This window comes from Bombus fervidus, chromosome 7, assembly GCF_041682495.2.
Source record: "Bombus fervidus isolate BK054 chromosome 7, iyBomFerv1, whole genome shotgun sequence".
Taxonomy (NCBI): domain Eukaryota; kingdom Metazoa; phylum Arthropoda; class Insecta; order Hymenoptera; family Apidae; genus Bombus; species Bombus fervidus.
In genome coordinates, this window is record NC_091523.1 from 5,964,328 (window position 1) to 5,992,279 (window position 27,952).

At 36.0% G+C, this 27,952-nt stretch overlaps 1 protein-coding gene and 1 long non-coding RNA gene across 4 annotated transcripts in view; one reads left to right on the forward strand and one right to left on the reverse strand.

The window, feature by feature from the left end:
- Nucleotides 1–27,952, reverse strand: part of Cic (Putative transcription factor capicua) — a 61,210-nt gene that overhangs the window by 14,623 nt on the left and 18,635 nt on the right. For 2 of the 3 annotated variants that reach the window (XM_072006833.1, XM_072006832.1), the window contains exons 2-10: nt 5,894–6,180; nt 3,312–3,698; nt 2,630–3,194; nt 2,261–2,524; nt 1,899–2,010; nt 1,595–1,801; nt 1,401–1,516; nt 450–1,315; nt 152–368 (exon numbers count right to left, since the gene is read on the reverse strand). In XM_072006833.1, coding sequence (XP_071862934.1) covers nt 152–368; nt 450–1,315; nt 1,401–1,516; nt 1,595–1,801; nt 1,899–2,010; nt 2,261–2,524; nt 2,630–3,194; nt 3,312–3,698; nt 5,894–5,974 — 2,815 coding nt within the window. In that variant the 5' untranslated portion in view covers nt 5,975–6,180. Of the gene's footprint in view, nt 1–151; nt 369–449; nt 1,316–1,400; nt 1,517–1,594; nt 1,802–1,898; nt 2,011–2,260; nt 2,525–2,629; nt 3,195–3,305; nt 3,699–5,893; nt 6,181–27,952 lie in introns of all 3 variants that reach the window. The other variant, XM_072006831.1, reaches the window with a different exon arrangement.
- On the forward strand, nt 7,575–12,415 carry LOC139989004 (uncharacterized). The gene is made up of 2 exons (XR_011800246.1): nt 7,575–8,754; nt 9,092–12,415. It is a non-coding gene; the product is annotated as an uncharacterized lncRNA (long non-coding RNA).

The window sequence follows — 27,952 nt, forward strand, 5'->3', positions numbered from 1 at the left end:
AATTATGCTCGATCAAAATATACAAATGAAAAATAATTTTTTAACGCAGTTGTTACTGGGTAAGATTTCACGCAAACTACAAGTCATATTGAAAGCTAAACATAAACGTTTACTAAGATGATAATAGATTTTCTAATGTTGATATACTTACACAGAACTCCATTATTTTTAGAATTTTCTTCCCTAGACGATTGTGTTTTAGAAATTTGTACCAAGTGCGCGGGTTGTACAATTACATGCTGGAAGACACTTGTTGGGGTAGGCGGGTTTGAAGCTTCAGTAGTGGTTGTCATCACAACGCTCGTAGGTGGTGGTTGCGATCTCTGCATATCCATATGAGATGATGCATGTGTAGCTACTTTACTCGCCTAATGATCGTTATTTAGAATTCATGATAAAAAAAAAAGAATTACTAGTAAAATTACTAAAGCAATACTAAAGCTACTTACTTGTAAAACGGATAATTTATCAACATGGACGGATGAAACAGCAGGTGACTGTGGAGGTTGACATTGCGTTTGATGTAACGTTGCTGGAAGCTGACCTAAGTGATTCATTAATGCTGGTCTATATTTATCATCTTGATTGTTTATATGGCCTGCTGCAGACACATCCATACTATTTTTGATCACAAGATACTTTTTTTCGTGTTGATGTTGCATCACATATATTGGTTGATTTTGCGTTTGTGGTTGAGCGTAATCAACTGGTTGTTCTAAAGGCTTATGCAAAAGAGTCAAATTTTGTGGTGTTGGTGCAGACAGTGGCATATGAGGTGAATGAGATGGTTTCAATATTTGCGGGTTTTGTTCAGATATTTCAGAGTGACTGGAAAAGCCATTATTTGTTGTGAGTGCATGTTGAAGAATGATGCCTTGCTGTTGTTGAGCTATAGTCGTCACAACTGATGGATGCCGCGGCGGTGGGCTTTGTTCCGACCATGACAAAGTTAAATTAGATCCAGGTATTCCACGACTCACAGGAGAGATTCTTATCACGCTTGTTCCTATACTAGCAGGGACTGGGGCAGTCGGCGCTGGTCGATTTGATCTAACCACCCGATTAGGTTCAGGTTTTATCACCTGCTGCTGATACTGAGTAAGGAAAGTAGATTGAGTAGGTGAATGTTTCCATTTTGCACCAGGCGAAATTAATGGAGTTGCATGATGAGCAGGACTTGAAATAGGCATAAACACATTGTTTTGATTCAATCCCAAAGGTGGTACTGGAGACTGATTGATACAAGGAGATATAGAAGATTGTCCAGTTGGCGAGGAAAAGGCTGGTGTTGCTGATCTAGAGCTTCCCAAGGAAACTATAATAATAAAATATTACGTGAATTAGGTCGATAAGTTAACAATTCAAATATCTTGTAAAATATAAAAATTTGGGAAAATTACCTAGCATATTAGCAGCTTCAGTTTCATCTTGATCAAATCGACCAGCAATTCTTCTATCTCCATAATTTGGAGAAGTGTCAGAATCTCGAGATGTTTCCTCGCCATCCATCTTACCACTAGAAGTATTCTTAATTAATATGTAATATTATTAAATGCGATGATATTTAGTTGCGAATTATTGCATGTCTTCTTACCCAGTAAAGGTATTGGTTGGACCTCTAAGACAAGAACCTTTCAAACTAAGATGACGAGAACAGTATCCCCTTCGTTGACTTTCTTTAGAACATCCCTCTTTACTACAGAGTCTGCGCCATTGTTTACCATTGAACTTTTTTCTAACTCCACTTGGTGTAGCCACTACATCACCTTTTTTATATCTATGTGGCGTTGCCGCCTGAGATCTATCGAACAATTTAACAATTCAACGATAGATTGTTATGCTTGCTCCCTATATACTTTATTCGCAAATAAGGAAAATCATTTAATTATCGTTATTACCTGGGCGTGGCTGCTTGAGAACGAGGAGTTATACTGCGTTGCTCGACTAAACTACTGGTACTTCCCCGACTTTGCATGCTGCTTCTTTTACTGCTGCCTGACAATTTTGCATCTGTCAATTGAATAATTACGTTACTATTGTGTTTTCCTAGTTTTATACTCGATAATTCACGATTATGATAAAAATGAGAAAATGTCGAATACAATATTATCGTGAAATGATATTATGTTAACATTTATTACAACCATAACTATAATATGTAGTTTTTAAAATTTAAATGCTCATCTCTTTAAGGGCTGTGTATCTTCATTAACAAAATGTGCTATATCTAAATCATACAAGAGATAGAATTTTATCTAACCTGCATCCGAAGGGAATGTAATATCTTCCCTATCCAAGTCATCTTCGCTTTCTAAATCATCATACGGTCGACTTCCATTACTTAATGCTGTAGTGGCAGGATGTGCAGAGGTGGCTAGAGTCATGAGAGGGCTAGTACCAGTAGTTCTGTAATAACCACCTGTGTCGCTATGAGTTGATATATGAGATGTATGATGAGAAGTGTGATGAAGTTGCAAAATTGGCACTGCTGTTGAAGGTTCTGAAGAATTTCGATAGCCATGTTCTGCGCAAATAAAGGACGCAAAGCATTTAAATAAATGAAAGTGAAGTTTCTCGGTTAAAAGATATTCATTTACAGATGCATGTATTGCGCAGAAGTATTCCATACCAATTCCTTCGACCCTCGAAGAATCACAGTCTTCCAATCCTTCTTCTAGCTCGTCCCACCATGGGGGTTGCACTAACCGTAGATCCGCACGTTTCACAACATAACTATCACTCTGATCATCTTCCCTTGGTATTTTAACAACAAAACGCTTAGGTTTGGTTAAAATTTTGCACACTGTCCCTTTTACAAACACTTTAGCAGCATCGATATGATTGTTTGACGTTGGACACCTAATACAAACTTTCGCATCTAAAGTCACTTGGCCAACCGAAGGGCTCGCATCACCTATCACATCGTACCTCCCCGCGCCCAAAATGTCAGTGTAACGCATTAGTTTTCTTTCTCCGTCAAACTCTATGTAAATTTCTCCTTGAACAACATTACGAATAACACCTGGATAATAATATGAATCCCTTAAAGCTAACACTCTGTGGTCGCGCCACTCACTGAGATCAATAGCAACAGTAGCAGGCCGAGGACGAGAACGTAAAGATTCCTCTCGAACAGAATAATCCACTGCTGTACTTTGAGGCGGTAAAACTACCACCGAATGTGCCGAGGATACCTATTAAAGTATTCCTTACGTTAATTAATTTCTGAAGCATCTACTATTATTATTTGAGCAAGTATCAAACTTTAGTAAGAATTAATTATCTAATAGTGTCGTGTTATATACCTGTACCTGATAGCAATCGGATTCTTGCTGCTGCGGCGATTGCCGAGTTGCTAAGGTTGCCTGCTGAACTAAACCTGATTGACCGAGTGGCATATTCGGTGCCCGTATGTTCACTATATTATTTATGGTTCTCGTTACATTGCTGGTTTTATCCATCTCTTCGAGCTCCGATGGATCAAACTTTCGTTTCTTTGGAAGTTTCTTAGCACTGATCGTTGGATCCGATGGATCCCGCTGAGGAGGCGCCGGCGGCGGGGGTGGCTGTTCCGGAGTAGATTTTTCTTCGATCAAACTGCCTCCACCACCCCCGCCTGCTCCATATTGTCCGCTCCCAAGGGGATCCCGTTTTTCGTGCATCTCAGAGTGAGCAGTCAGCATTTTGACCACCTCACGCTGCTCTACGAATTAACAATACGACGTTACACAATTGACTTTCGTAAGGACTTCATATAGTCGTTCATGAACGTCTAACAACTATTATTCTATCCTCCTTTTCTAACATATAATCGGAAAAATTGGCAAAAAGGAATAAAATATAGAGAAATATCAGAAAAAGTTAATTTCTATCATAGAAAATATCGTATACAAGTAAGCAAGTGCAGATTTTCAGGAAATTTCCCGTTATTTTAATGTTTAAGTTAGATTTACAGTTTCTAGTATTGAAAAAGTGTCATTTAATAAAATATCATATATAATTATTATTATCTTTGTTATACTCTCCTTAACTGCATATATCTACATATCCTTTTTTTCTTTTTCTTTTCATATTACGATAATATCTAGTTTCATATTGTGATGATCTTATTGTTTAGCGAATTAATTATCTAAACTTGATCGTATTAAAATACAAGTTTTATTTCTCTCTCTCTCTCTCTCTCTCTCGTTCTTCTACACACCTTTCACACATTAGTGCTCGATATTTGAAACATTTGGAACGTTTGAATCGTAACGAGCAGTAAGCATTTCCACCTTCGATTTTATAATACTTGAGTAGCAGTTACTTACTGTTAGTCGATATGTAACTATTGCCGCGTTAAATCCCCATTTCATAACTTCCGGAGATGCATATTAATAAGAAAAAGCGCATCTAAGCAATAACAGATTTATATTTTAAATATTACACTAGTCAGCAATAACTTGCACACTGCTATGTAAATATGTGAAGTACTTGATACGAAGAGAGAACAAAAGTTGCCACATATTTTTTTCTCATCGTACACGAATCAAATATACCGTATTTCACTATACACGGCTGTATAAATTTATGAGTCATAGATTCGTTCACATACAACGTACGACAGAATAATAATTGCGTTATCTCTATATTCGTCGAACGGGAAATATAGATTCTTAATACATATTTGCAATCATCATTAACTTTCGCCGATTTTAATAAAAGGAACTATATATATAGATGCAAAATGAAGAAATGCATAATCCAAACGATTGAACATGTTTGTATCATTCAAACAAATCCATGAGTCATTACACTTCGAAATGAACGAAAAAATGGCAAAGAAGAAAGAAGATGATGAAGAAGAAGAAGAAGAGGAGGAGGAAGAGGAGAAAGAACAGGTACTCATTGATTCTGACCCACGGACGTTCACATTACGAACACATGAATGATTCGTAATATCCACGTTTTATTTTTTAAGCAAAAGAAGATGAATAAGTAAATTTTCGGCATATTTTATTATCGGAAAATGTGAAAATGTGTGATCAAAATATGGCTAATTAACTCATATTCTACTTTTTCGAAGATCGAGTTTCTTATCTCTAACTTTTATGCTATACATTTTTAGTTCGTTTTTATGGCAGAAATGATACCTTCTTCGATAGACACCATTTACTACATAATGTGATTTCCAACTTATCCTAATTCGTATGCACGAAGGCATATGCAATTAGAGCGTGGATACAAGCGCAAAGTCAGTATTCTTAAAAAGGATGCCTTGCACGTATAAATTTCACTTCCCGTTTGAGACTCAATTTACGATCTCTCATATATTTGTGTTGGAGATTTTTACGCACATCAAATCATGTACAAGGGTAAATATTAATATCTCCAATGAAGGCTTCACAAAACAATTTCTCTTAGGTTGGTATATGCAAAAAAGCTGCAATAGAAACGAGTTGGATTCTACTTGTTAATTTATATTTAGTCTACTATAGTTTTGCTAGTTAGCTGATATATTGTATCAAACCTTGAAAATTGTAAATACCATAGAAAGTTATTTATCCAATGGGAAAGCGAAGTGTATAAATTAATCCTCTATAACGCCGTGTAATTTCAAACATTACATATCCATGTGTCTATCTATCCCAAAAATTATCTTTTCTCTTTCTACTATCCATATATTTGATTTGACCATCGCAAAATCATCACAGTTATCCGGCAATCGATTTAGATGAATGAAGAAAAAGAAATAACGAAACGTTATTACTTTGAAGGCTAAGAGACGGGTATGCAATGGAGTAAACGCTAAAAAAGAATTGGCCGGAATAATTAGAGTAGGCGAATATTAAAAGCGATCGGAAACTTTTCAGTGCATATACGCGTATACATGTAAGTATGTATCTATACTCACAGTCCGTACAGTCGAGAGGAGGCTGTGTGCTGAAATGTGGCGAGTTGAAGCTGGGAGGGTGGTGACACCGGCTGGGTGCATACCTCAGCACCCGGCTGTCGGGGACAGGATGCGTCGAGTCTGGGCTTTCTCGTTTTTGTCTATCTTGCGACAGGGTTGCTGTTCCCTCTCCCAACTCCAATTCTTCTTCCCAGCCCCAACTGCCGAGCATCCTCCTCCGAAAATTCTCTTCTTAGGCGAACACTTTTCTCTTCTTTCTTAATTCTCTTGTAACTCTAGTCAATGTCCTGAGAACAACAAAGAACGTGTTTCAAAGTGGTTACTATAGGATTCTCCGAATGTTCAGTTCTCACATCATTTGGTTTGGAGTTTCTCCGACTATTACGTTAACCTGGTTTTCTTAAAATCGAGAAAACCATGGTAGCCTCCAAACCGAAACTTTTCTGCTCTACAATGGCTTCCTTCGTTATTTTATTTCCACATTATCCTACATCGACGACGCACCTTCGACGCACCATCTGATACCTCTTATTTCCTTAATTTGAATTTTAATCCACGTTAAACAGCTACTCTTATCTGCGAAATCTTTTGAATCTCGTTCTAATGGCAATGCACAGCGTGGCAAATAGCTGTTCTGTTGAGTAGCATGTCGCGTAACGATAACAAGAAAGATTAACATTCAAACGATAGACCACTTAACGGTTTCTGAACAAATTATAATAGAAATCATTCTCGAATTACACACGCATTTGGATTATCGTTCACGGCGGGAAGCAATTTTCTCTTGAGTTACCACGGGCACTCGGCCACGCGGTGTATCATCCTCGTCATCATCGTAAGGGAAAAGATAGCGTCGAAATCGACAAATCATATTGAACATAATCGGTCCACTTGCTACGGAACCAAATAACATTCCGGTAGCGAGCGTTCGGTAGCGTGGCTCGACGCATCGAACAAGGACACGTGACGGAAAGTATACAATTTGTATAATCAGATTTTACGCACGCTGTTACAAAACGATCGCCAAGCTTATGAAACAACTGTTGATTGCGTTCTTCCAAACATTTCTTTCAACACTTGACTCATACGTGTGCGTATGGAAAATTAACGTTAAAAAGGTTATTACGAGTATTCGAGCCGATGATGGTGTAAAAGAAACATTAAGCGTAAATAGATTGATGAAAAAAATTAAGATATCAAATATCCTGGGTGAACATAAAAGAGGAAAGAAAGAAAAAGAAAATGTTAAATATCGAATTTAAATGTTTGGTATTTTTATCGCTGTCGTGAAAAAAGCTTTTGTATGCAAATAAAATATGAAATTACGTTTGATGCGAAATGTGTTTGACTTGTATACGCGAGTGTAAAAAAATAAAGTGAAGTTTCTCATAATTGGCGATGAACGCTATTTAAGGATTTAAAACAGAAAACGTGCGTTTTTGAATTAACTTTTTTTTCGCACAAATAATCAATATTCAGTAATAAAGTTATTATCGAGCCGGTATTAAAAAGGAACGAAATTGTTCTGTTGTTGTTCGACTAACTATTTTGCACAATATTTTATTGTAATCGGTCACACGGTGTGAAATAATGTAATAATTGGCAATGTTTAGTAATAAATCGATAAATGTAGAGAAGTAGAGTAATTTTTTTGTTTCTATTATCGACCGTATGTGCGATAGACTCATTAACACGGCAATATGTAAAAAAATGTTTTGAAGTAATACTTATAACGAAGAAACGAAGAAGGTATCGTTTCTCGGACGTTTAACCGTTTGGAAAACCGGCGGATATTTGTGCAAACAGTATCGATACGCTAATTCCCGCTGGACACCATGGTACACGCATTTTGAGTAAGTACGCACTAGAATGTATTCAGCCAGTTAGGGTCGGAATAAAATCACAAAGACGAAAAATGTCCAAGCTTGGAATATCACCTCGACCTTCAGGCTGACAGGGATCGTGCTAAAAAACACAGAGCGACAGATATGTAGGTATACACAAGCCACGATTCATGTGTGTGAGCCGTAGCGAGAAGCGGAGATTGGCACGCGCGACATAACCTATTCAAGAAATGATCGCGTTTCTTTCTCAAATCGGAGAAAAACGATCGCACTTCAAGCCGACTCTCACTTCCGCAACAGTACCCAACACGAAGATTCCAGGGGTGACTAACGAGTACCTAGTAGTCAACAGATCTACTTGATCGTAGCCGCTACCGATTACGAAATACAAATTACAAATTACGAATTACAGATTACAAATTACGAATTACGAATTACAAATTACAAATTACAAATCACAAATTACAAATTACGGATTACGGGAGAAGTAGAAACGAGCACATATAAACTATTACAGTAAGAAGAAAGCACACACAAAATAGAGACGCGCACTTACGAAAGCGAAGAAACGGACGTGAGACGAGAGCTCGATAGAAAAGTTTCGATACGAGATGAGAGACAAAATCGATCTTGCGGATCGATTGGAAATCACGCGCAACGCGCAACGCACCGAGCACGGTAGTACGTCTATCCCAATCACGTCTCGGCTCTCTGCATATAAAAAAAGAACGGAGAAGAAACACGGGGAAGAAAGATGAAAAGGGTATGACGTTGCTAGTCTGGTTTGGTGGGACGAGGATGAGACGCGTATGCGTGACGTTCTTATCTCACGTTTAAACGAGTGAGACGATAAACACAGGGGAAACTGGAAGGAAAGAGATAGGAAAGAGAGATGTTACCACGGGGTTCTTCGCGTCCTACCACCTTCGACACTGACGAGAGAGAGCCGAGTTCGCCCCGTGGCCTGGCTTCTTGGGAGGAAAACACGCGTTCCCGTGATCGATGCCTTGTGTGTATGTGAGTACGTGTGCCTCTGTGTGTGTTATATCTGCGCGTGTCTGTGTGTGGTTAAGGGGAATGTAAGTACTAACCTCGCTACGCTCCCTACCATGAGGCTGACTCACAATGTGCCTGTCTTGCCTGCTCCGAAACTCTTCGCCATTGTGTCGTATCGGTTGGTCGTTTGGTCGACTCTTTCTCTCCCCCTTTCTCCCTTCCTTCTCTCACGCTCTTTCTCTTTTTCTTACCGATGTTCTCTTTCCTTTACTCTACTCCTCTTGCCTCTTCTTCCACTCCTTGTTTCCGTCTTTTTCTCTCACAACGTTATCGTAACACTGTGGAGACGCGTTTACAGGTACGCGAGGGTGGTCAAATGTCTACATGTGTACCGGGACGAAATTCAAAACCTGTTACGTGAAGCCGCTCAGAAGATAATAACGTGGCCAAGCCGAACTTGTTCGTTCGAAGATTCGAAATTCTCATCATCTATTTCCGCTTGGATCGCATTCTACCACGAGAAGAAAATCATTCTCGATCTGTTTTTCGCTGTTATTTTCGATCGTTCGAATTTCGCGCAAAAACGGATCTCTCACTGTCTCAACTTTGCTATGAAAAATCGACTCCGTTCGACGTTCGAACGTATCTTACTTCGCATCGATATGTTATACCATTTTAAAGATGCAAATATCGTGAAATGTCGGCTGTCTGTTTCACTGAGATATGCATTCTATATTTTGGAGAAATAAAATACTGTATCCCAACTGTAGTTAAAGACGAGAATCTCCCAGAAAGGAATATTACGTTATTGTCTGAAATTATCTTCGAGATAAATAGGCATCTCGAGTATTAGTGTACGTAGTATAATATCCGAAATAATGAAAGCTTGAAAAAGACGTTCAGGTTATGCGAACAGAAAACTTACGGTTAGTAATAGATTTGTATAATAGCGTTACACGTAAATCGGTGAATGTGTGGCACTGATATACGAGTGTATCGTAGAGATTAACTTGCTACCATCAAGGCAAAAATGAGTCATCGAGTGTGAGTAATATGATAAAAGTAGGTTTCTAATTGTTATATAGTCATACTACTACTGTAAAATAGTATACGCACACACGCGGTATGTACAAACAAAAGGAAATAATTCAACTAGTTGCGTATCTTGATGCGTCGTCGACGTTCTAACCAAGTTAAATAAATTAATAAATAATTCATAAATACAAAAAATTTACATAATCGTCATGAATGAGCAACGGATAATGTGAACATTGACGAATGTGTTTAATACTTGTATATAATTGTCCACTTCTTTCGATCAAATGAAAGCAATACAAAACGAAGAAGAAGAAAAAGAAAAACAAATAGCGACACGTAGAAAGTAAAGTCTAAAGAACTTTCAGGTATCTGGTTGGTATACTTGTTTACGTCGACATCAGCAGCGTGTCGCGTTACTAGTCATTCGATATTCTCAAAACAGGAGACTTCTTTAGCAAAGACAACCGAGGGATGAAGTCACCCCAATAGCGATCAAAAAAAGCCTACCGAAAATACCGTTCTAATTGAATTAGAGTAGGGTGGACTCGATGTGCGAACCAAAACACCACGTACTCGGAGAATAATATTTCTAAAAGAGATTAAATTCACAACTAAAACTACGATATTATGATATTTTAACTCTTTCTACTCGTTCTACTAGCGTTGTTGCAACATTTCATGACGTAAAAATTATTTGTAATTGTATCGTTCTCATCGATGAACAGTAGCTAAGGAAAGAAGTTTGTAAAAATGTATTGAACTTGCTCAGAAAAATGTTCGCAATGCAAACGTAATTTTAGTACGGTTAATAACAGCACATCACTTTACAAGCAATTTGTTGCATTAATTGTAAGTAAGCGTAACGATTGATATCCCTTTGAGTTGTAACAAATTTCACAATAAAAAAGGAGAGAGAGAGAGAGAGAGAGAGAGAGAGAGAGAGAGAAAATGGGGTAGGTTAAAACAATTGGCGTGCGACGTGAAATCCCGTGATACAATGCATGAAATCAGTATACACATTTCTGAAATGTCAGGTAGATGTTCCGTAAGACTGTGGAAATTCGAAAACTAGAGTGTGCACGAACAGACTAGATTACAACATGCCGCGCGTACTCTGCTACACGTGGAAATCCGAATGCAAGTTGTATAGGAATACCTATGCGATACGCTTGTGTATTATGCAAAAAGTACTTTGCGTAACGTCTTTATTAGCGGTCCGCTTTCCCACTGTGCAATAGTCGTAGCTTATTGTTAGAAAAAAAAAGAAAAAAATCGTTTCCATTTGAACTTATCGCGATCATAATATTATACCATCCAGCGAGAATTAATCAATTTCTACTACATGGTCGCTCGTCCACGAGCAGCTTTCTACTCGGTGTTCCATACGTCGAGCCTGGTGCTCGATATACTTCCAATTGCACACGTTGCAAACGGAAGAAATATAAGTTTTTACATTTAGACAGCGCTAGTTGTTATAATATTTATAGGCATAATAAGCATCGAAGATTAGATAAACTTACTGTATTTTATAGATAAGGTTATTTAATGAGATTATGAGAGTATTTTTACGCGAAGGAAAGGCGGATTGGAACTCGAGTATATAGTGAATCGTTACAACCTGTCATGCGCATCGATATAAATGCTGGTACATTCGAAACTCAACGCAATTATTATTCTTTGAATATGCTAACCTTACTATTTTATCTTCGACGCTGAATAAACGATGACCTATTTTAAGCCAGAAAATTTACAAAAACGAACAATTACACAGTATAGTGTTATCGTAATCTTGTTTTCAAATGCCGCGACTCCTGAGATTCGCGAGATTTTAGATAGCGTACCCAGTAACAAAATAAAAATTCAAACTCTAAGAAACAAGCGATACATACCATACACAATCAAACGATGTTTATTTATTTTGGAACGATAATTAAGTTAAAGAAAAACCCCAAGAAATGAAAGTAGATTTATCTAATTTTTCATTTACGTTACTTCATAATACGACTACAAGGAGCAACGTCCCAGCGTTAAAGTATATTATCCACGAAAAATGTCAAACCTGTACTCGATACCTTTTTTCCCCGATATCTATTCCCGAAACGGTATACCTACTGGTGTTCAGGTGCCATTCAAGTTCAAGCAAAGTATACTAAAGGGGACTACCCCGGGCGTATTATGGCCTCGGTATTAGTTTCCTGACTTTAAAACGAAGTCTTCAGGGAGAGAGAGAGAGGGAGAAGAAGAGAGAATCGGCCATACGAATTACGCATGGAAAAGAAAACAGTGGATGATACCTCGACCATCGCCGTCAGAAGTATACCACCCGCCGATCTGCCGTTCACTCGCAAGGATCCCGAGGAGCTTTCCTTTTAACGGACCTTAACAACTTGTAACCGATACCTGTGCCCCTTCCCCCTCTTCTTTCTCTTTCTGCTTCTTCTTTTTCTTTTCTTTTTTCCCCGTATCGTTTCTTTTCTTCTCTCTATGGTGAATGGCCTGAATGAAAGGAGACAAATCGTCGCGCGAATATTGTATACGTAGCCTCTCGACCAATCTACGAGGCACCTCGCCACAATGGAACGTAAGATCAGGGGGGCTGTGGTGCTCCGACCTCGGTTAGTTCGGGCATAAATCAGATATGCGGCGGTACTACCAACGTCGTGACAGGTAGAAAGGCGATCTTCCCTGACAATTGTCCATCTATTCGTTTTCTACGCTATTGTTACGCGCACCTCTGCCTCTCAGTCTTTTGAAACACCTGCTTTTCCAGCTAACATCATCGCTCTCGTACATCCACGGCGTGGTTTCGTTACGATTGTCTTACTAATTGCAAGTAGTAACATAGACTGCACATATGCTCGAGATATTGCGAGATAATGCGTGAGTAGAACTTTTTAAGTTAGTCCGACAACTGACCTTAGAAGTATGCGATAAAAGTGCGATCGATAAGATGATTCTTAACGTACGAGTCAATAGAATGAAGCATCATCGAATTACAATGAAATTTTGTCAGATTATATATCGCACGTTACTTTAAATATCTTTTTGTTAGATATTGTGACAGATTGCAATTAAGTAATAATTTGTTATATCATGCGATTTAGGATAATATAACTTCCTACACGATAGTAATTGATTAACTAGGGTATGTAGTAATTAGTTTAATAATGACAGTAATAGCAAAATTAATTTTCGTTTAAAGAAACGGTATGTCTCTTAATAGAGAATAGTAAGAAAGCAATAGTAAGAAAGAGGAGTAAATAATAAACTAAAATTATTATTAATACACGCAATTTTTTAGACAAGATAGTGCACCATATTAGTCGATAAGTAGATTAAATACTCTTTAAGTATTTTAGTTTGAATCGAAGTTTGCTTTTAAAATTGTCGTACATCTCTCTCTCTCTCTCTCTCTTCCTTCCTTTAAATTACCTTAATATCCATAGCTTCTTCTCTACAATTTAAAATTCGGTTGCAATAAACTAAGTCTTACCGTAAAGAAAACTTTCATCGTCGTTGACATTACAACGTAATTTTAATGTCGTTAGGAGAACAACTATTTATGTGTGATTGATAGAAATCGGTATCGTACTGTCATTGTACGACATCGTACAGATGACATCAATTACTAAATTTAAGCCTTTATCGAGAAGCTTACGTTCGAGCATCATAAAAGTTTTACGAAACCTTGATCACATATGACATAAAAGTGAGCTACTATTGTACGTCTAGTGATTTGTCATATGATTATAATGTAAGTGACATGTAATGTAAGTACGTCATCGATTGCATTATATTAATGTCTAACATGAAAAAATAAAGAATGTGACTTCACATATGTCGAATGTACCTATACATTATGTACATTGTTTTATAAAATTGTATCTATAGGCTGATAAGAAAAATGGGTTATAACCTCTAGAGTAGATAGTAGCCGTCAAATGATGAAAAAAAATCACGAATAAACATGTGGTCGAAAAATTAATATTTTCAATGTTATAAACGATTATTCGTTTATATCGTTAAGCGGTTAAAACAAATGACTTTCTCGCTTCGGGAACAATCATGCCATATGGAAACAACGCATTACCTTATCGATTCTTCTTTTCCTGGTTACAGCAACTTCTCTAATATTTCCACAACCGCTTCATCACACTTTTCTATTAGAAAATTATGTATTCTTTCAAAAAATCCTAAACGTGTTCCAACTGTTCACGTATATCGTATATGTATACAACGTATTTCGTCTATGTTGTTGATCGTTGAAGAGTACGTTGTAGAAAACGAGTCAGTCTCTTTAACCAAAACGAGAAATTGTTTATAACTTTGAGAATATTAATTTTTCAACCTCGTGCTTGTTCGGACTTTTTCCATCGTTTGGCGAGTATTATCTACCTAGAATTTACGAATCCCTTTTTTTCTTATCAGCCTGTATATCTAAATTCATTTATTTATACAATATATAAATACGAATTTATTTCAATCAGACGTAATGTCCTGTTTATATTCGTTCGATTAAACTTTGAAATTGATTCGTTTTTATTAATCATCTTGACTCCTGTAATTGTACAAGCTTTTTGTGGAAGAACAAACCGGTTAACAAGTTAATACGATGCGTGATCATCAGCAGCATAGTCGCAGCAGAATAATCTAAAAGACCGAAGGTTAATCACGGCTAATGAACAGCGGCAGACAATAATATTTTTACTTGATTATTGTTTGCAAAATGAAGATTTAACGGGAAGTAATCCATTCGAATCACGTCGTTTCCTGTGTTACACCCGCCGACATCGTAACCATTATAGGTGATGCGATATATGTATTATGCGCAATGTACGATAAGTTGGAAGCGCAAAAAATTTCCTCTTTCTCTCCTGATAAAGACGCAAAACCGTTCTATCAAGGTAAAAGGAAGAAGATAGCAGAATCTCGTGACATCAAAAATAACGATACATCGATCGTACGGTAGATCGTATCGGAATAAATCGTGGTGATTAATCGTCTTAAGTAAAGTAACTGTTAAATATCGATCAACTTAATTATTTCTTTTACTTACAACTTAAGTATTTTCTTTTCTGCGCTTGTTTCTCCACATATGATAAATAGCGAGACGTAACGTATCATCTTCTATATTTACAGAGAAATACGCCACATTTGGTACAGCGAAAGAGACGACAACGAACGTACTTTGGGGCAGCCTGAGCCTACACACGAGTATGCCGCGACTTCCGTTCTGCTTTAAAGATAATAGTATCGGTGGAATGTACAGCTACTTGAAAAATGCAAACACCACTTCTGCAACCGAATCGATTGCATTTGAGGATTCTGATGTTTCGACGTAGTAACAATCCAGTAACGATTATGAGTAACTACGATTATGAGATACTATAATAGCGTGAAATTGTAGAAGCTATCTATGCAATAGAAATCTATATCGTAGTTATATCGTGTAGCTTGCCGATTCGCTAATATTATTATGTAGTTATTAAATTATTGTAAGAGATAATTGCCAGTGTAAAATTGTTCAGTAACAAATATCATTTTTTTTTCGATTTTCACGTATTCTCGATAAAATAACTTCTCGATCAAGCAATATCTACACTTGTACTTTCAGTGTGATTTCTACTCTTTTTTTCAAGTAGGCACCAACATCGTAAGAATGAAAAGGAAACAAAAAAATTCATACAAATAACGTGCGGAAAATTTTACTGAATTCGTTAACCGATTACTCCGCGATATTTGTATTAATACTGATAAGATATTTTTGTAATATAAAGAATATAACATTTATGGTTAATATGTACGTTAGAAATATAAGAATTATTGGGAAGAACTATTAAAAATTTGGCTCAACTATATCGAACACAAAACGTGTCAGTAAAATATTAATAAAATCGACCAAAAATATGACCCGTTGAGCGTGGCGGCTCAACTGGAGACAGACGCGAGCAGCGCACGGAATTAAACCCGTGCAGTGAAAATGAATCGACGTTGATTATCTCAGCAACTAATGGTCGAAATGAGAGGTTCTTTTAAGTTTGGGATATGGGACATTGGGATATTAAAAAGTTCACAAGCACAATTTCAAAATTGATTTCCAAATCAATATTTTTATCTGTTTACATTTAATTTTTTACTTTTGTCGTTGATTTATCGTTAACCATAATCATTAGCATTGCCTCTATATATTTTTATAACGAACATTAAGAAAAATGGAATTGTTAGTTTATTATTAAATAATTAAAAACTTTTAATAATTGTCGCTATAATTGTGCATTTATTTTTATCTATATTATCGAATTCTAATAATTTTTACGTTTTTAGCATAGATATTAACCATAAACGTTATATTCTTTATATTGTAAACGTGTCAGGATTAATAGACTTATAAAAAGTAAAACAATGTGCAGTTTTTGGTGCCATTTTTTAATAGCTTACAATTAAAAAATTGATTAGCTTCCAGTTGTACGTGAAAGACTAACTCTTGGAGAATAGAGAAAGCCCGCGCCAGTTGTGACTTACAAAAATTCTGAAAAGTATTTTAATTGTTAAACAGCTTACACTAGTAAACGTTTGGGGATGAAATCTTGCAAACTTTTCGAAAATGATGAAAACGACTTTTGCACGAATAATTGGACAATTAGAAACAGCGCGATTTTGGACGGTGTTTATTTATTTACGGCACAACGGATTAAATAATCTTAACGTGTGACGTCTCACTTGATAGATATTCTGAACATGTACAATTTTTATTCGAAACCTTCTGTGATCCGACTATTAGGTTCGTTTTTATATACAGAAAACCTGTTCTCAACAACTTTGAAGATCGTTTACCAAGTCCGTGCAAGAAATCTCGAGTGGCAAACGTAATAGGATTTTTGTTCCTGAACATGATTTCTGTGAGTTCACGCAAGAAAATTTAACATACCATTTAATGTTGCGTAAAAGACTAGTTTGACTGGACTATCTATATACAAGGGCATTGAAAATTACGCGATGAGAAGTAAATAATAGGAAAAAAATATCGAACTAGCACATAGGATGCGTCATCCACGTGCCTTTGTACGTGCATTTTATAAAATCTCATGTTAATACCGTACACAAAAATATCACAACGAGAGGAAAAATAAATAAATAAATAAATAAAGGAAGAAACGTAAAACGTGCATTAAGTCACATGTAAAAGACTTTTAACAAGGTATCGATAAATTTCCGGACTCATAACAGCATGACATTACCCCTTAATGTTTCATCGGTGTACGTGTGCCCACTCACGAAAACAAATTTGTGTCTTTGTCAGGTAAGAAGCCCATGTATTATACACGTGTAAACATAAACTATTCCACATCACATTATGTCATACCAGATCCTGCCTCGACCCAGTACAAGAACACGGGATCTAATTGTAAGTATCAGGAAGATAGAGTTTCCTTCTCTCTCTCTCTCTCTCTTTCTCTCTCTCTCCCCTCTACCAAGATATTATAGACGCTTACATAATTCGATCGTAAATTCTATGATTGGAACGTAAAGATTGGTTTATATTATCCGTTCCGACACGGAGCAGTAGTGGGGCATGGTTCTATTCAGATACTGTTGTATACGATCAATCGCAATTTCTATATCCGACGTTTTATTTGCTCGTAATAATATAAATCAAATCGATTGCAATTTCTCACTTCGTTTTGGAAATTCGGATCAAATAATTGTAATAAAGGAAGGCAGATTGTACTTGTAATCGCGGGTCGCGTAGATCAAGCGTAATTACGACAACATCTTTATACGTGTATAGATATTGCAGATTGGTAAAAAGCGATAAGGATAAATAGAGGAAACCGTTCAGAGCAAAAACTGCTATAGGCAATTCTTCATTGCGAGTAAGATTCTCTTCGATTTCATCTGTTCGATCGAAATACCCCGGAACAGATTCGTATACGCAAGACAAATATGTCCATCTTTAATTCAACGTGCAAATTCTTATTGAAAATTATTGTTAAAAAACTGCAAGGTCGCGGCAAAGATAAAAGTAGGTCATAGTAACGACGAAACATAATGCGATTTTCAGCTGAATGAAATCGATTGTTTTACTCATTGGTTAATGTACACTCGCTATGTATCTTCTTTACATTAACACAGAACGATAAAGATATCTGAACTATAAATCGATTTGTAGTTGCGTCTCCCCTCCGGTTAGTACTTCAAAAATTCAAGTGGTACTCATTTAACTAAAATCAATATCCACGGCTTAGGTGAGTAAAAATACGCTAAGCCGATAACGATTACTTCGTGCCCGAGTGTTCAGTCACCTGCATTAATCTAATTACGAATGTCCCGTGCTATTCGTGTCTCTAAATATATCTATATATGTATATGCAGGCATTTACCATTTCGTTGGTCGTACTATTGCCACCATAGTATATTGCATCGAGCACGCGAGGAATGAATTTTAATACCATCGACGTTTCCATGTGGCCCAATGGTGATAGCGCCTCATCATCGGAACTCGCACCCACGGATTACCAGTTTACCAGTTACCGGTTATCGGTTACCGCGAACCAAGGAAAAGTTCCATTAAAATTTACCTATCGAGTAAATCGGATAGTTTATCGCAGATTGATCCGAACCGATGCAACAAATGTACAAATGCAAAGGTATGTACGAGGTATGTGAAATTACTCGTGCGAGTAACAGTACTTATGGTAATATCGTAGAAATTAAGACAAATTTAGTTTAGCAAAATTTAGCTGAACACGATGCAAACTGTGTAATAGCGATGGACACGGTACGTAATAAGATGTTGCTTTTGACATCGTGTTTTATCTAGACGATTTGTACAAAGCGAAATATACATGTGTGAAAGAAACTGTAAACACAGACAAATGAAATTCGAACTCTTCCAACTCCCGATTCTTTTCCAATTTTCCTTTTAATCGTTTCCTACTATTCCAAGCGTCTTATTTGAAATATACTTTAGAAGACAGCTAAGTGACAGGAGCTAATTTAAACAATCCTTTTTACTAATTATACCGAATATGTGATATTGCTCGTGTAAATAAAAAAAAAAATCTTGCGAAGTATAATACATATTTAAACTGGCAATTTCAAAATGTTGAGTGTGACTCGACATAAGAGAGTACCTGTGAATAAAATCAATGCTGAGTCACTCGACAAAGGAGTTCAAAGGGTTAATGGATAATTACTTTTTTTTTCGTTCCCTTTCTTGCTGTGCAATCTATCGAGTGAAGATATTAGGGACCAACTTTGATATACGGTATGTGGCGCTAAACGTATACAACGTCCAATGGCTTGTGACAAAGCGATGCAAATTTATATCTAATTTGTTGTTTTAACTCAACCTAATTGCTACATGTAAGAAGCAATGTTTACGTAGTCTGTATTCTTCATTAGGAAGAAATATCAGGTTCGCTGTTGGACAGTTTGTACTTTAGGCATCAGGCCTTTTGTGATAAAGTTTGCTAGCGCGTGCTGTTTTTCCTCAACCTGGTAATATTCCAATTTCTTTGTCGATTTATGCCTTATTGGTATATATCAATCCATGTTTAGGATTTGTCGTAGTATTTTGTTCTGCTGTATTCCAATAATATTTAAATTTGCCCACACAGGATGCAACCACGTGTCCAGATTATTATCAAAATCTTTTTGCGTAATAATAATTTGTTTGTAGTATTAAGTTGTGATCTTTCGCCGATGAGCCAGCACAGATTCTGTATTTTTCGTTCAATCGTTGCGATATTGCCGTGCCGTTTAAACTTTAAACTTGAGTGCAGTACGTTTCCTCGTGGAACACCAAAAACGTGTTAGACGAATTTTTACTGTCTGTCGGCCAAATACGATTTGAAAAGGAAGTGATACGAATGGGGAAGTTACTCTTCAATTTTAATTAACAGATTCGTGTGCTATACATTATTCAGATTTTCTATGGTTTTTTCGGATATTGTTTTGACACGACGCTTTGTTCAAATGTAATTCGAAGTCGAGAAAATACTAACGCGATTCGGATATCGTGTAAAACACGATTTCGTGCGTTTGTAACTCTCGCGTATTTCTTCTAATACGTGTATAAAGCAAAACAGGTATATAACATACTAATATTAACGAACATCTCACATAGGAGTTCTCAAATATGTATCTTCCTAATTATCTGTAGGTTTGTTCCTTTTTAGAAAACGGAAAACTTTTTAAAGCCAACAACAACAAGCCAAGAAGGAATCAACTGTTTTTCTTTGTGAGAAAGAAAAGGTAGAGACTGTATGGTACAGTGGAGCCAGAATGGCGACTGGGGGGTTCACCACCGCACCACAATAGAGTTACACGCGAGAAAGCATCCTCTTCCTTCCATAAAGAGATTGACTAACACATACAGCATGTAAAGTCGGCACGAACCACTCTGATATGACGTCACATTTTCTGCGAGAGCCAGTACACATGGAATACTATGTATGGAACATTAAATTGCATCGTGTGTGAACACAACCAGCGATGCTTTGTATACCCGGACAGACCAGTGGCGTAAGTCGAAACCGTCGATCGGAAAGATACGTGTCATTGAAATTCAAATAATCTCGAATATTATTGTTGCAATCGCTTTTGTTCCGCTTGTCCGCTAACACGCTGCTTAGTTCCGTTGTATACTTGAATCGATTAAAGAACGCTCTAGTTAGCCATATTTCGGTCCGAAACTTTTTCTTTCCTTGGCTAGTGCTCTCGTTGCAATTCAATAACATCAAATATTTCGAACTCGATGAAGGCAACATGAAAAACATGGTCCGATTCAACTTTGAAATTATATGTTCGAGTGTTACTTTCCGTTATATTTCTATATCGATAGAAGTATTTTGGTTCCTCATGAGAATGAGAAAATAAAAATGATGTAAAATGAAGTATATATACATATATATCTTTACATTGCTCAACATATTACAAGCTATGTGTCTTTCCGTAATTCCTTATCCAATCGGTGAAGAAACTAGAGCTATTAGCTACTTGCATTAACTACTACTTGCCAAGCTCTATATTTTTTCTTGTAAGATATATCAGATTAAAATTGGGTTGTTCTTAGGGTGTCATAATTTGTGTGATAAATTAAGTTTCAAAGCTAAATAAACTGCCTGGAAAATCGATATTACATGTAAAAACATTTTAGGGTAAAATATTCGCAATCTATTTTAAATTATAACAGCGAATATTTTAAGAAGCAGTTGTATCGTTTATTACATATATAAAGTGGAAAAAATGATAAGTAGCGGACAAATATAAGCATTGTTTACTACTTTAGGAAAAATATGCCCTACTTTCACGTTAAATATCAAGAGGTATCGCTTCTAACCACTTAGCCGCAGAAATTTTTATACGGTAAACAATTAGTCGCCATAAATACATATATATATATATATATATATATATATATCGACGCAACTAAATTGCAAGGTAGGTGCCATTTGAACACAAGCGAATTAAAATCCATACAAATCCAATTAGCGCCGCAAAGGGTTAAACTACTCCAATTACTCCAAGCAATTTCGCCTATCGAATCAATTCAAAACACTGAAACATAGTATACTACACTTGATAGTAAGAACAAAGATGCAGCTTGTTCTTTCCGACTATTGAAATATAATCTAACCGTCTCCCGCGAACAATGTCCCAAAGGCAAACAGAAGTAGAAATGCTATGTCGCGATGTGTCGTGGTCGTCGGCAGCGATAGCGGCGGCGGTAGCGGCGGCGGCTCTGTTACGTGTCGAATGCGGTGCATGCAACCAAGAGGACGTGTGCATAGTACGTGGTGAAATAAAAGCGCGTGCGAGCCGACCACGATTGTTTAAAGCTTATTGTTAGAGGGCAGGTTCTTTCTCGAGTGCAGTTCAATATTTATTAGGAAGTCGCTAGAGGTCGCAAAGTTAAACTACAAAGGCAACAGGGTCAGCATCGGGCAGCCGTAGCCAAAAGGAAACAATTTGCGAGGCGACACGACGAGCCGTGATAAAAGGAATTCGACACAAGTCGAGGTTAGCCTTATCGATATTGCTTGAAAATATGAAACGACGCTGCGCGAGAAGAAAAGTCATTACACGACGCTCCGGCGCAAGGAACGCAATGATAAGGTATCGCGAGGTTTCATCAACGGGGCAACCGGCTAAGAAATCCTAGCAATAGCGAGCGCGCGCACGCGCATGCGTGCTGCTGCATCGAATTAACTAACATATAGGTGTGAATAGAGAGCGGGGGCAAAACAAATACGTACGCGCGTAGCAAGTGGGCAAGTTTAGAAGTGTATGTAGCGTATTATACGCGATAACCACGCTATTAATACAATATGTTAAAAGCTTTTTGTATGCCATCGCGTTCATTGTTACTGTATCGTGCTACATGTATACTACCGCGATATTCGAATATATCAATGAATAACCTCGGAAACGAGAATTTCGTCGAAAGAAATTATTCGATTCGTTTTAAAAAAAATATATACACTTTTACATCGATGAATCTGATTGTAGTTTAGATTGTTGATGCTGGAACAGATTCATAGAATTCGGAATAATAATGAATTTGATATAGAAATATCAATAATAAACTTTGTTAACTAATTGAAATACTTTATCTCTGTCTTATCATACGTCTTTTCCAAGTAACTCTAGCTTTCTAAATAAATTGTAGATTTGAAAGTTTGTTTGATAAACTACAGTTCCTTAAACCCCAATAGCAAAGATCGCTATATTATTATTGTCTAAGGTAATTTAATAAATGTTAAAAACATCTTGATTATCTTCATACGGTACCTTACTACGTATGTCACTTAGTACGCTACAACAGAGATTAGAAATACGGTCTTGAAGATCGTTCTCAAGAGATAGATATTCCAGGAAAGATTATTAAAAGATTGTCGGACACATTAAATAAAAAGTTAAATCAGAGTAACATGTTTCCTTTGTTTCTGTTATTAACGAATAACGTCTCTCTAAAAACGGTATGATCGAAAGCACATCTTATATGCAAAAATTCGTTGTGAAATTGAAAATAATAAAGAAACGAATTCGAAACAAGCGTATACATAATTTTATTAAAAAGAAATCGATGTCTGGAATATTCATGGCTAAGAAGTTTGGGAAGGGTGGAATTCTACTGAAATGCTTTGTTCGTCACACCAAATATCTAACGTTGATTTTTTCGAGTAATATAAATAGTAAGGATATTAAGGATATATACAAACACATACACATACACACACACACATACACACACATATTACATATGATATATGTTATCTGCATTAAAAGTCTGAAAAATTATTCCTGTTTCATAGATACATATTTGGCGAGATGTCGTTCTGTATTTATATCGATGTTGGTACTATATATCTGCTGATACTTGGATTAATTTCATAGGTTGAAGCAAAATCTTGGCTGAAAAATTGTTCGAACATAAAGCTAAGTTTCGTTTATAGAAGAAAAATAACGATAATAATTTTTCGGAATTGAATGGGAAGAATTTATCAAGTACAGGAAATAATACGTTGAAAGAGAGAGAAATTTTATTTAAATCAAGAAATTTCGTGTTTCCGGATTAATTTCACGAATAACTGGCATTTGTGTTTAGTGGCTGGTCTGATGACGAACGATGAGCGTCGTATTAACAGAACGCACTGGTGAAACGCAAGTTATAACGATCTTTGATCTTATTAATTATTAATCTCTCCCATTATATAAGTACAAAGATTACTCAGACTAATTGAATAATTGATTACAGATATTTAGGATTTACAACCCGGAAGGAATAACAGATATTTCGTGCATTTATCATCGACCGATAACTCTGAAACCGATATGGACTCTCCTCCTCCTATACTACGAACGTCCTCTCCTTTCGATTGATATTATTTGCAAAAATAATCACGAACTTTTGCATTCCGACTATAGCTAGAAGAATGCGGCAGTTCGACGCGATACAACAAAATCATGTAAATGATCTATCAAAATACGAAGTTCGAGAAGCAGATGTTTTACGTAGATGCCGTCGCAAGAAAAAATTTAGATAACGTAAGAAATATAAATGTGTGTATCGATAGTTGGCTTGAAAAATCATTAACACATTAGCCACAGCATTATCGTGACCTACGCAACGGAGATACCGATTTTTCCCGCAACATATATCGCGAGGCATATTTTTTACACATCTTTTTCTTTCGGAATAATACGAAGAGTACAAGTTTCTCGTGAATCCTTTCGTCATTTTCAACATTTTCGCGCCCGTTGCTATTGTTTACGATAATCGAATATCGAATGTCGACGGTTGGCGATGAAATAAGCTAAACATGAAATAGATGAATTTATTGATTATAATACTAATCTTACTAGGTCCGATCAAATGACCGGTTTCAAAAATTAATTTAAAATTGTACGTTCATTGTTATTTCTCTTGTTCATCTAACTTTATGCGAATTCTTATATTATCTGATTAATCAATTTCTCAATTTTTTTAATTTACAAATAGATGAACGAAAGAAATAACAATGAATGTACAATTTTAAATTAAATTTTGAAACTGGTCATTTGACCGGACCTAGTAAAGTTAGTGTTAATATCTACTGAAATGCTTCTTTATTTGCGTAAACAAATACGATTATCAAATAGTAAAAGAGTTTCCCTTTTTCATGTTCAGTATTTGAAATTTACTTTTGTTCCACATTTATATCTTATTCCGCGTAAAATCCAGTAAAATCCAGAACAAATTCCTAACAGGTACGTTACAAATAATTAATTCAATTTTTTGTCGTTATTAAGTTAAAAATAATGTAGTAACGGTATTATGATTATAATAATAAAGGTTTGTAAATTTGCATTTAACCGTATCATAAATTTCTATTTACATAGATCCTTTTTAATTACACTTATATTTTCTAGGATCCTCCTGCTTTACTTTCCTTGTTTGATTTATACAATCTGTCAGTCTCTAAATATTCAAAGAAGAAACAAGTAGGATAAGTTCCTTAATTGCAATGTTTTGCAACTGTTGTACTCGTATGAAGGACAAAACTATTTTTCGCTTGCTTCTATTTTAACATTTGCAAAGAGATATAACAAAAGTATGCATCACGCACGTTTAATAGTCTCGTTCCAATCCGTGACTATCGTACTCGAACAAATGATAAACTCGACACGCGTAAATACTTATGTAGAAACAAGAAAAACAGTGTAATCGTATTAAAATCCAATCAAAATCAATCGTTCACTGTCGTAAGTCAATTGATTTGTAAAAATGTCGCAACGCGATTACAATCTGTTATTACAAAGTAAAAAATAACTGTGTCACGAACTTTCACAAATAATGCATATATCGTGGAAAGCCGCACGTAACTGTATGGAAAAAAAAAAAAAAAAAAAGGAAGAAAGAAAAGAAAAGAGAAGAATCGAAACGACTAAGAGTTTCCGAGTATTCGCAAAAACCGCGTTGAATTTCTGAAGAATGTTACGGAAGAATAAACCCGGTACACGTGTGTATTGTTGTAATCTTATCAGCGATTATACAAATCAACTTTGAACTTTCGAACGACAAATACAAGTATCCTTCGAATTAGAACGGATAGAATAGCATCAACGATCTAGCGATCGAGTAACATCATCTCTAACGGATTTCTTTAAAAATTGAGCGTCGCCTCGTTATTCGATAAAACAAACACTATCGACGTATAAGATCTGCGTATGCTAGCATTTTCTAGTATTTTTTACTTTTTAAGTGAAGAGTGAAGAATGTTTTTTTGTTACGATATAAATAGCGTAGGAGTAAAATAAATGTAAAATGACAATAGAATAATGTTTTACCATAAAAGTTGCATTGTTAGACTGATTTAATGATATTATTAATTCTTGATACTTTCTAGATAGATGATCTCCCTTTTTTAGGGACTTTGATATTAGTAGTTATACGTGTACTCCTTAAAACATTATTATATAAATGTATATGAATTTTCATTTATACAAAATATGCTAGAACATATATAAAAAAAGAATACATTACTTATGTATCTGTTCCAGCTAAACTGTCATTAGAAACCACCTAAAATCGTCGTTTCTTTTATTTATTATTTATTAGTTTACTATACATGGAACTTTAAGTAAAACACGTTAATTTTCAAACTTTGAAAATGATGTATTTTATGGTAACGTTTAACCGGAAAATTAAAACAAAAATATCATATCCAATGAAAATGATGGTTAGTCAAGTTTTAAGTAATCCTAATTCTCGAGCTGTTAACGTTAAATAATCCTTCCGAAACTGGTACAGCGATACATTCCAAGATATATTTTACAAAGACTGCCGGTAGTTGTTATTTTTCTTTTATCGCCGTTGAGACATTCCATCGGGATATTTGCCATCGATGGTTTCGGGCAATCATTTTAAAAATTACACTTAAGCCATTTTTTTTTTTTCAAATTTGTCTGTTATAGGTGTTTGCAATAAAGTGGTTAGATATAATGAAATAATACTTAAAAATGGTAGTATACTATTATCCTAATGCATTGGCTGTTAAAAAATTTATATAGAAAGAGATAATCCTAGTGCTCGGAAACGTATGTATGTTTGTCGCTAGCGTATATAGTAGCTCGAGCAAATATCGGGACAGTATCGTTAACGAACGCGGCCAGTCTATCGTAATACACTTTCCTTTTAACGCTTACGATACGCGGAGCCAGCCAATTAACGTCTAATTCCAACTCTATTCAAGATATAAATGCATAACCGAACAGCGTAACTCTAGCTAACGCCTCTGACATGTTATTTCACTTAAACGAAACACGAGTAATTACAACATTGAAAAATGAAATCGACCACGGGACTAATATTTCTCGAAAGCGCGAAGCTAGCTAAGCTAACTGGTCAAAATTATTTACATTAAGTGGAAAAAGTGCTTTTGTAACAGCCTCGACGCGGTATTTGCCAAAGATATCAGTTAACTCGATCTTCGGTTCGTTGTAGTAACGAACGATAAATAATATTTACAGATAAGGTTGTAAACAGAAAAGTTCATAAGAATAAATTAAATAGAGAAATTACGTGCTAGTGAAAAAGATAGGAATTGACCTTCTTGATTCGTCATAAGAAGAAAAAGCATCAGTGCATTTTTCCAATATGTATACCATTGTATGAATCATTTTATGACAATGGTTCTTTATTTCGGTCATAGAGTATCGATAAACGTTATTTTTGACGAACATTAAAGAAGACACTAATATAGAAATTGATAGACAGGAGACTTTGATAATGTGTAAAGTGAGATAGAGGTTACACGGAAAAGATGCACTGTACAAAATTCGACGTATTACAGTGAATCTCTATGGTGAACTGGCATAACATTTCACCGTTGAAAAATATATATATATATATGTATATATATAGCATGTCGCACGATACCAACAGTTACATCTTGTCTCGTAGATATAAATTGGAAACGGATAAAATTGCATGACACTTACTAGACACCACTAAGAATTACAGTGAATTGATAATCCTTTGCTGCTGGTTTCGTTTAGTGCACTTTTCTTTAATCATTATCCCAAATCGAGAAAATTACTTTCCATTCAGCTAATTTCACCGCAACATGATCAATCGTACCGCGCAAATCCGATATACATATTACGTTCGAACACTATTCGTAACTATTGTCTGATTTCTGGAAATGCATTCAACAATAGCACAAACACTTTGAGGGAAAGGCAAGTGAACATAATAAAGTAACAGAAAGTCGTGTGCACGTACATATGTATGTGACGTATATAAGTATATTTATATATATACAAAGCGACTGATCAAATTTATGGAGAACCTCGTACGCGTAACGGATCGCGAAAGGTTATGGAAGCACAGAACCTAGGACACGAATCGAGGCCCAGTGAAAATAAGAGATCCGCAAAATCTGTTGTGATACACGAAAATATAAAAGTCGCGTGTCGAACTAGAGACACAAAACTTAACAGGCAAACTGGTAAGAGAAGAACAAAGCACGAATAATACGTAAGAAACATGAGGAGAGATCGTGAGATCGGGTTTTATATGGTGTACACTAGGCGCACGATTCTTATAAAAAATCGCACTGAATTCGCGAAATTCACGTACCACGTCTACTAGCTCCATCTTGACTCGTGAGTTAAGCCGGACGCGCACGTTCTT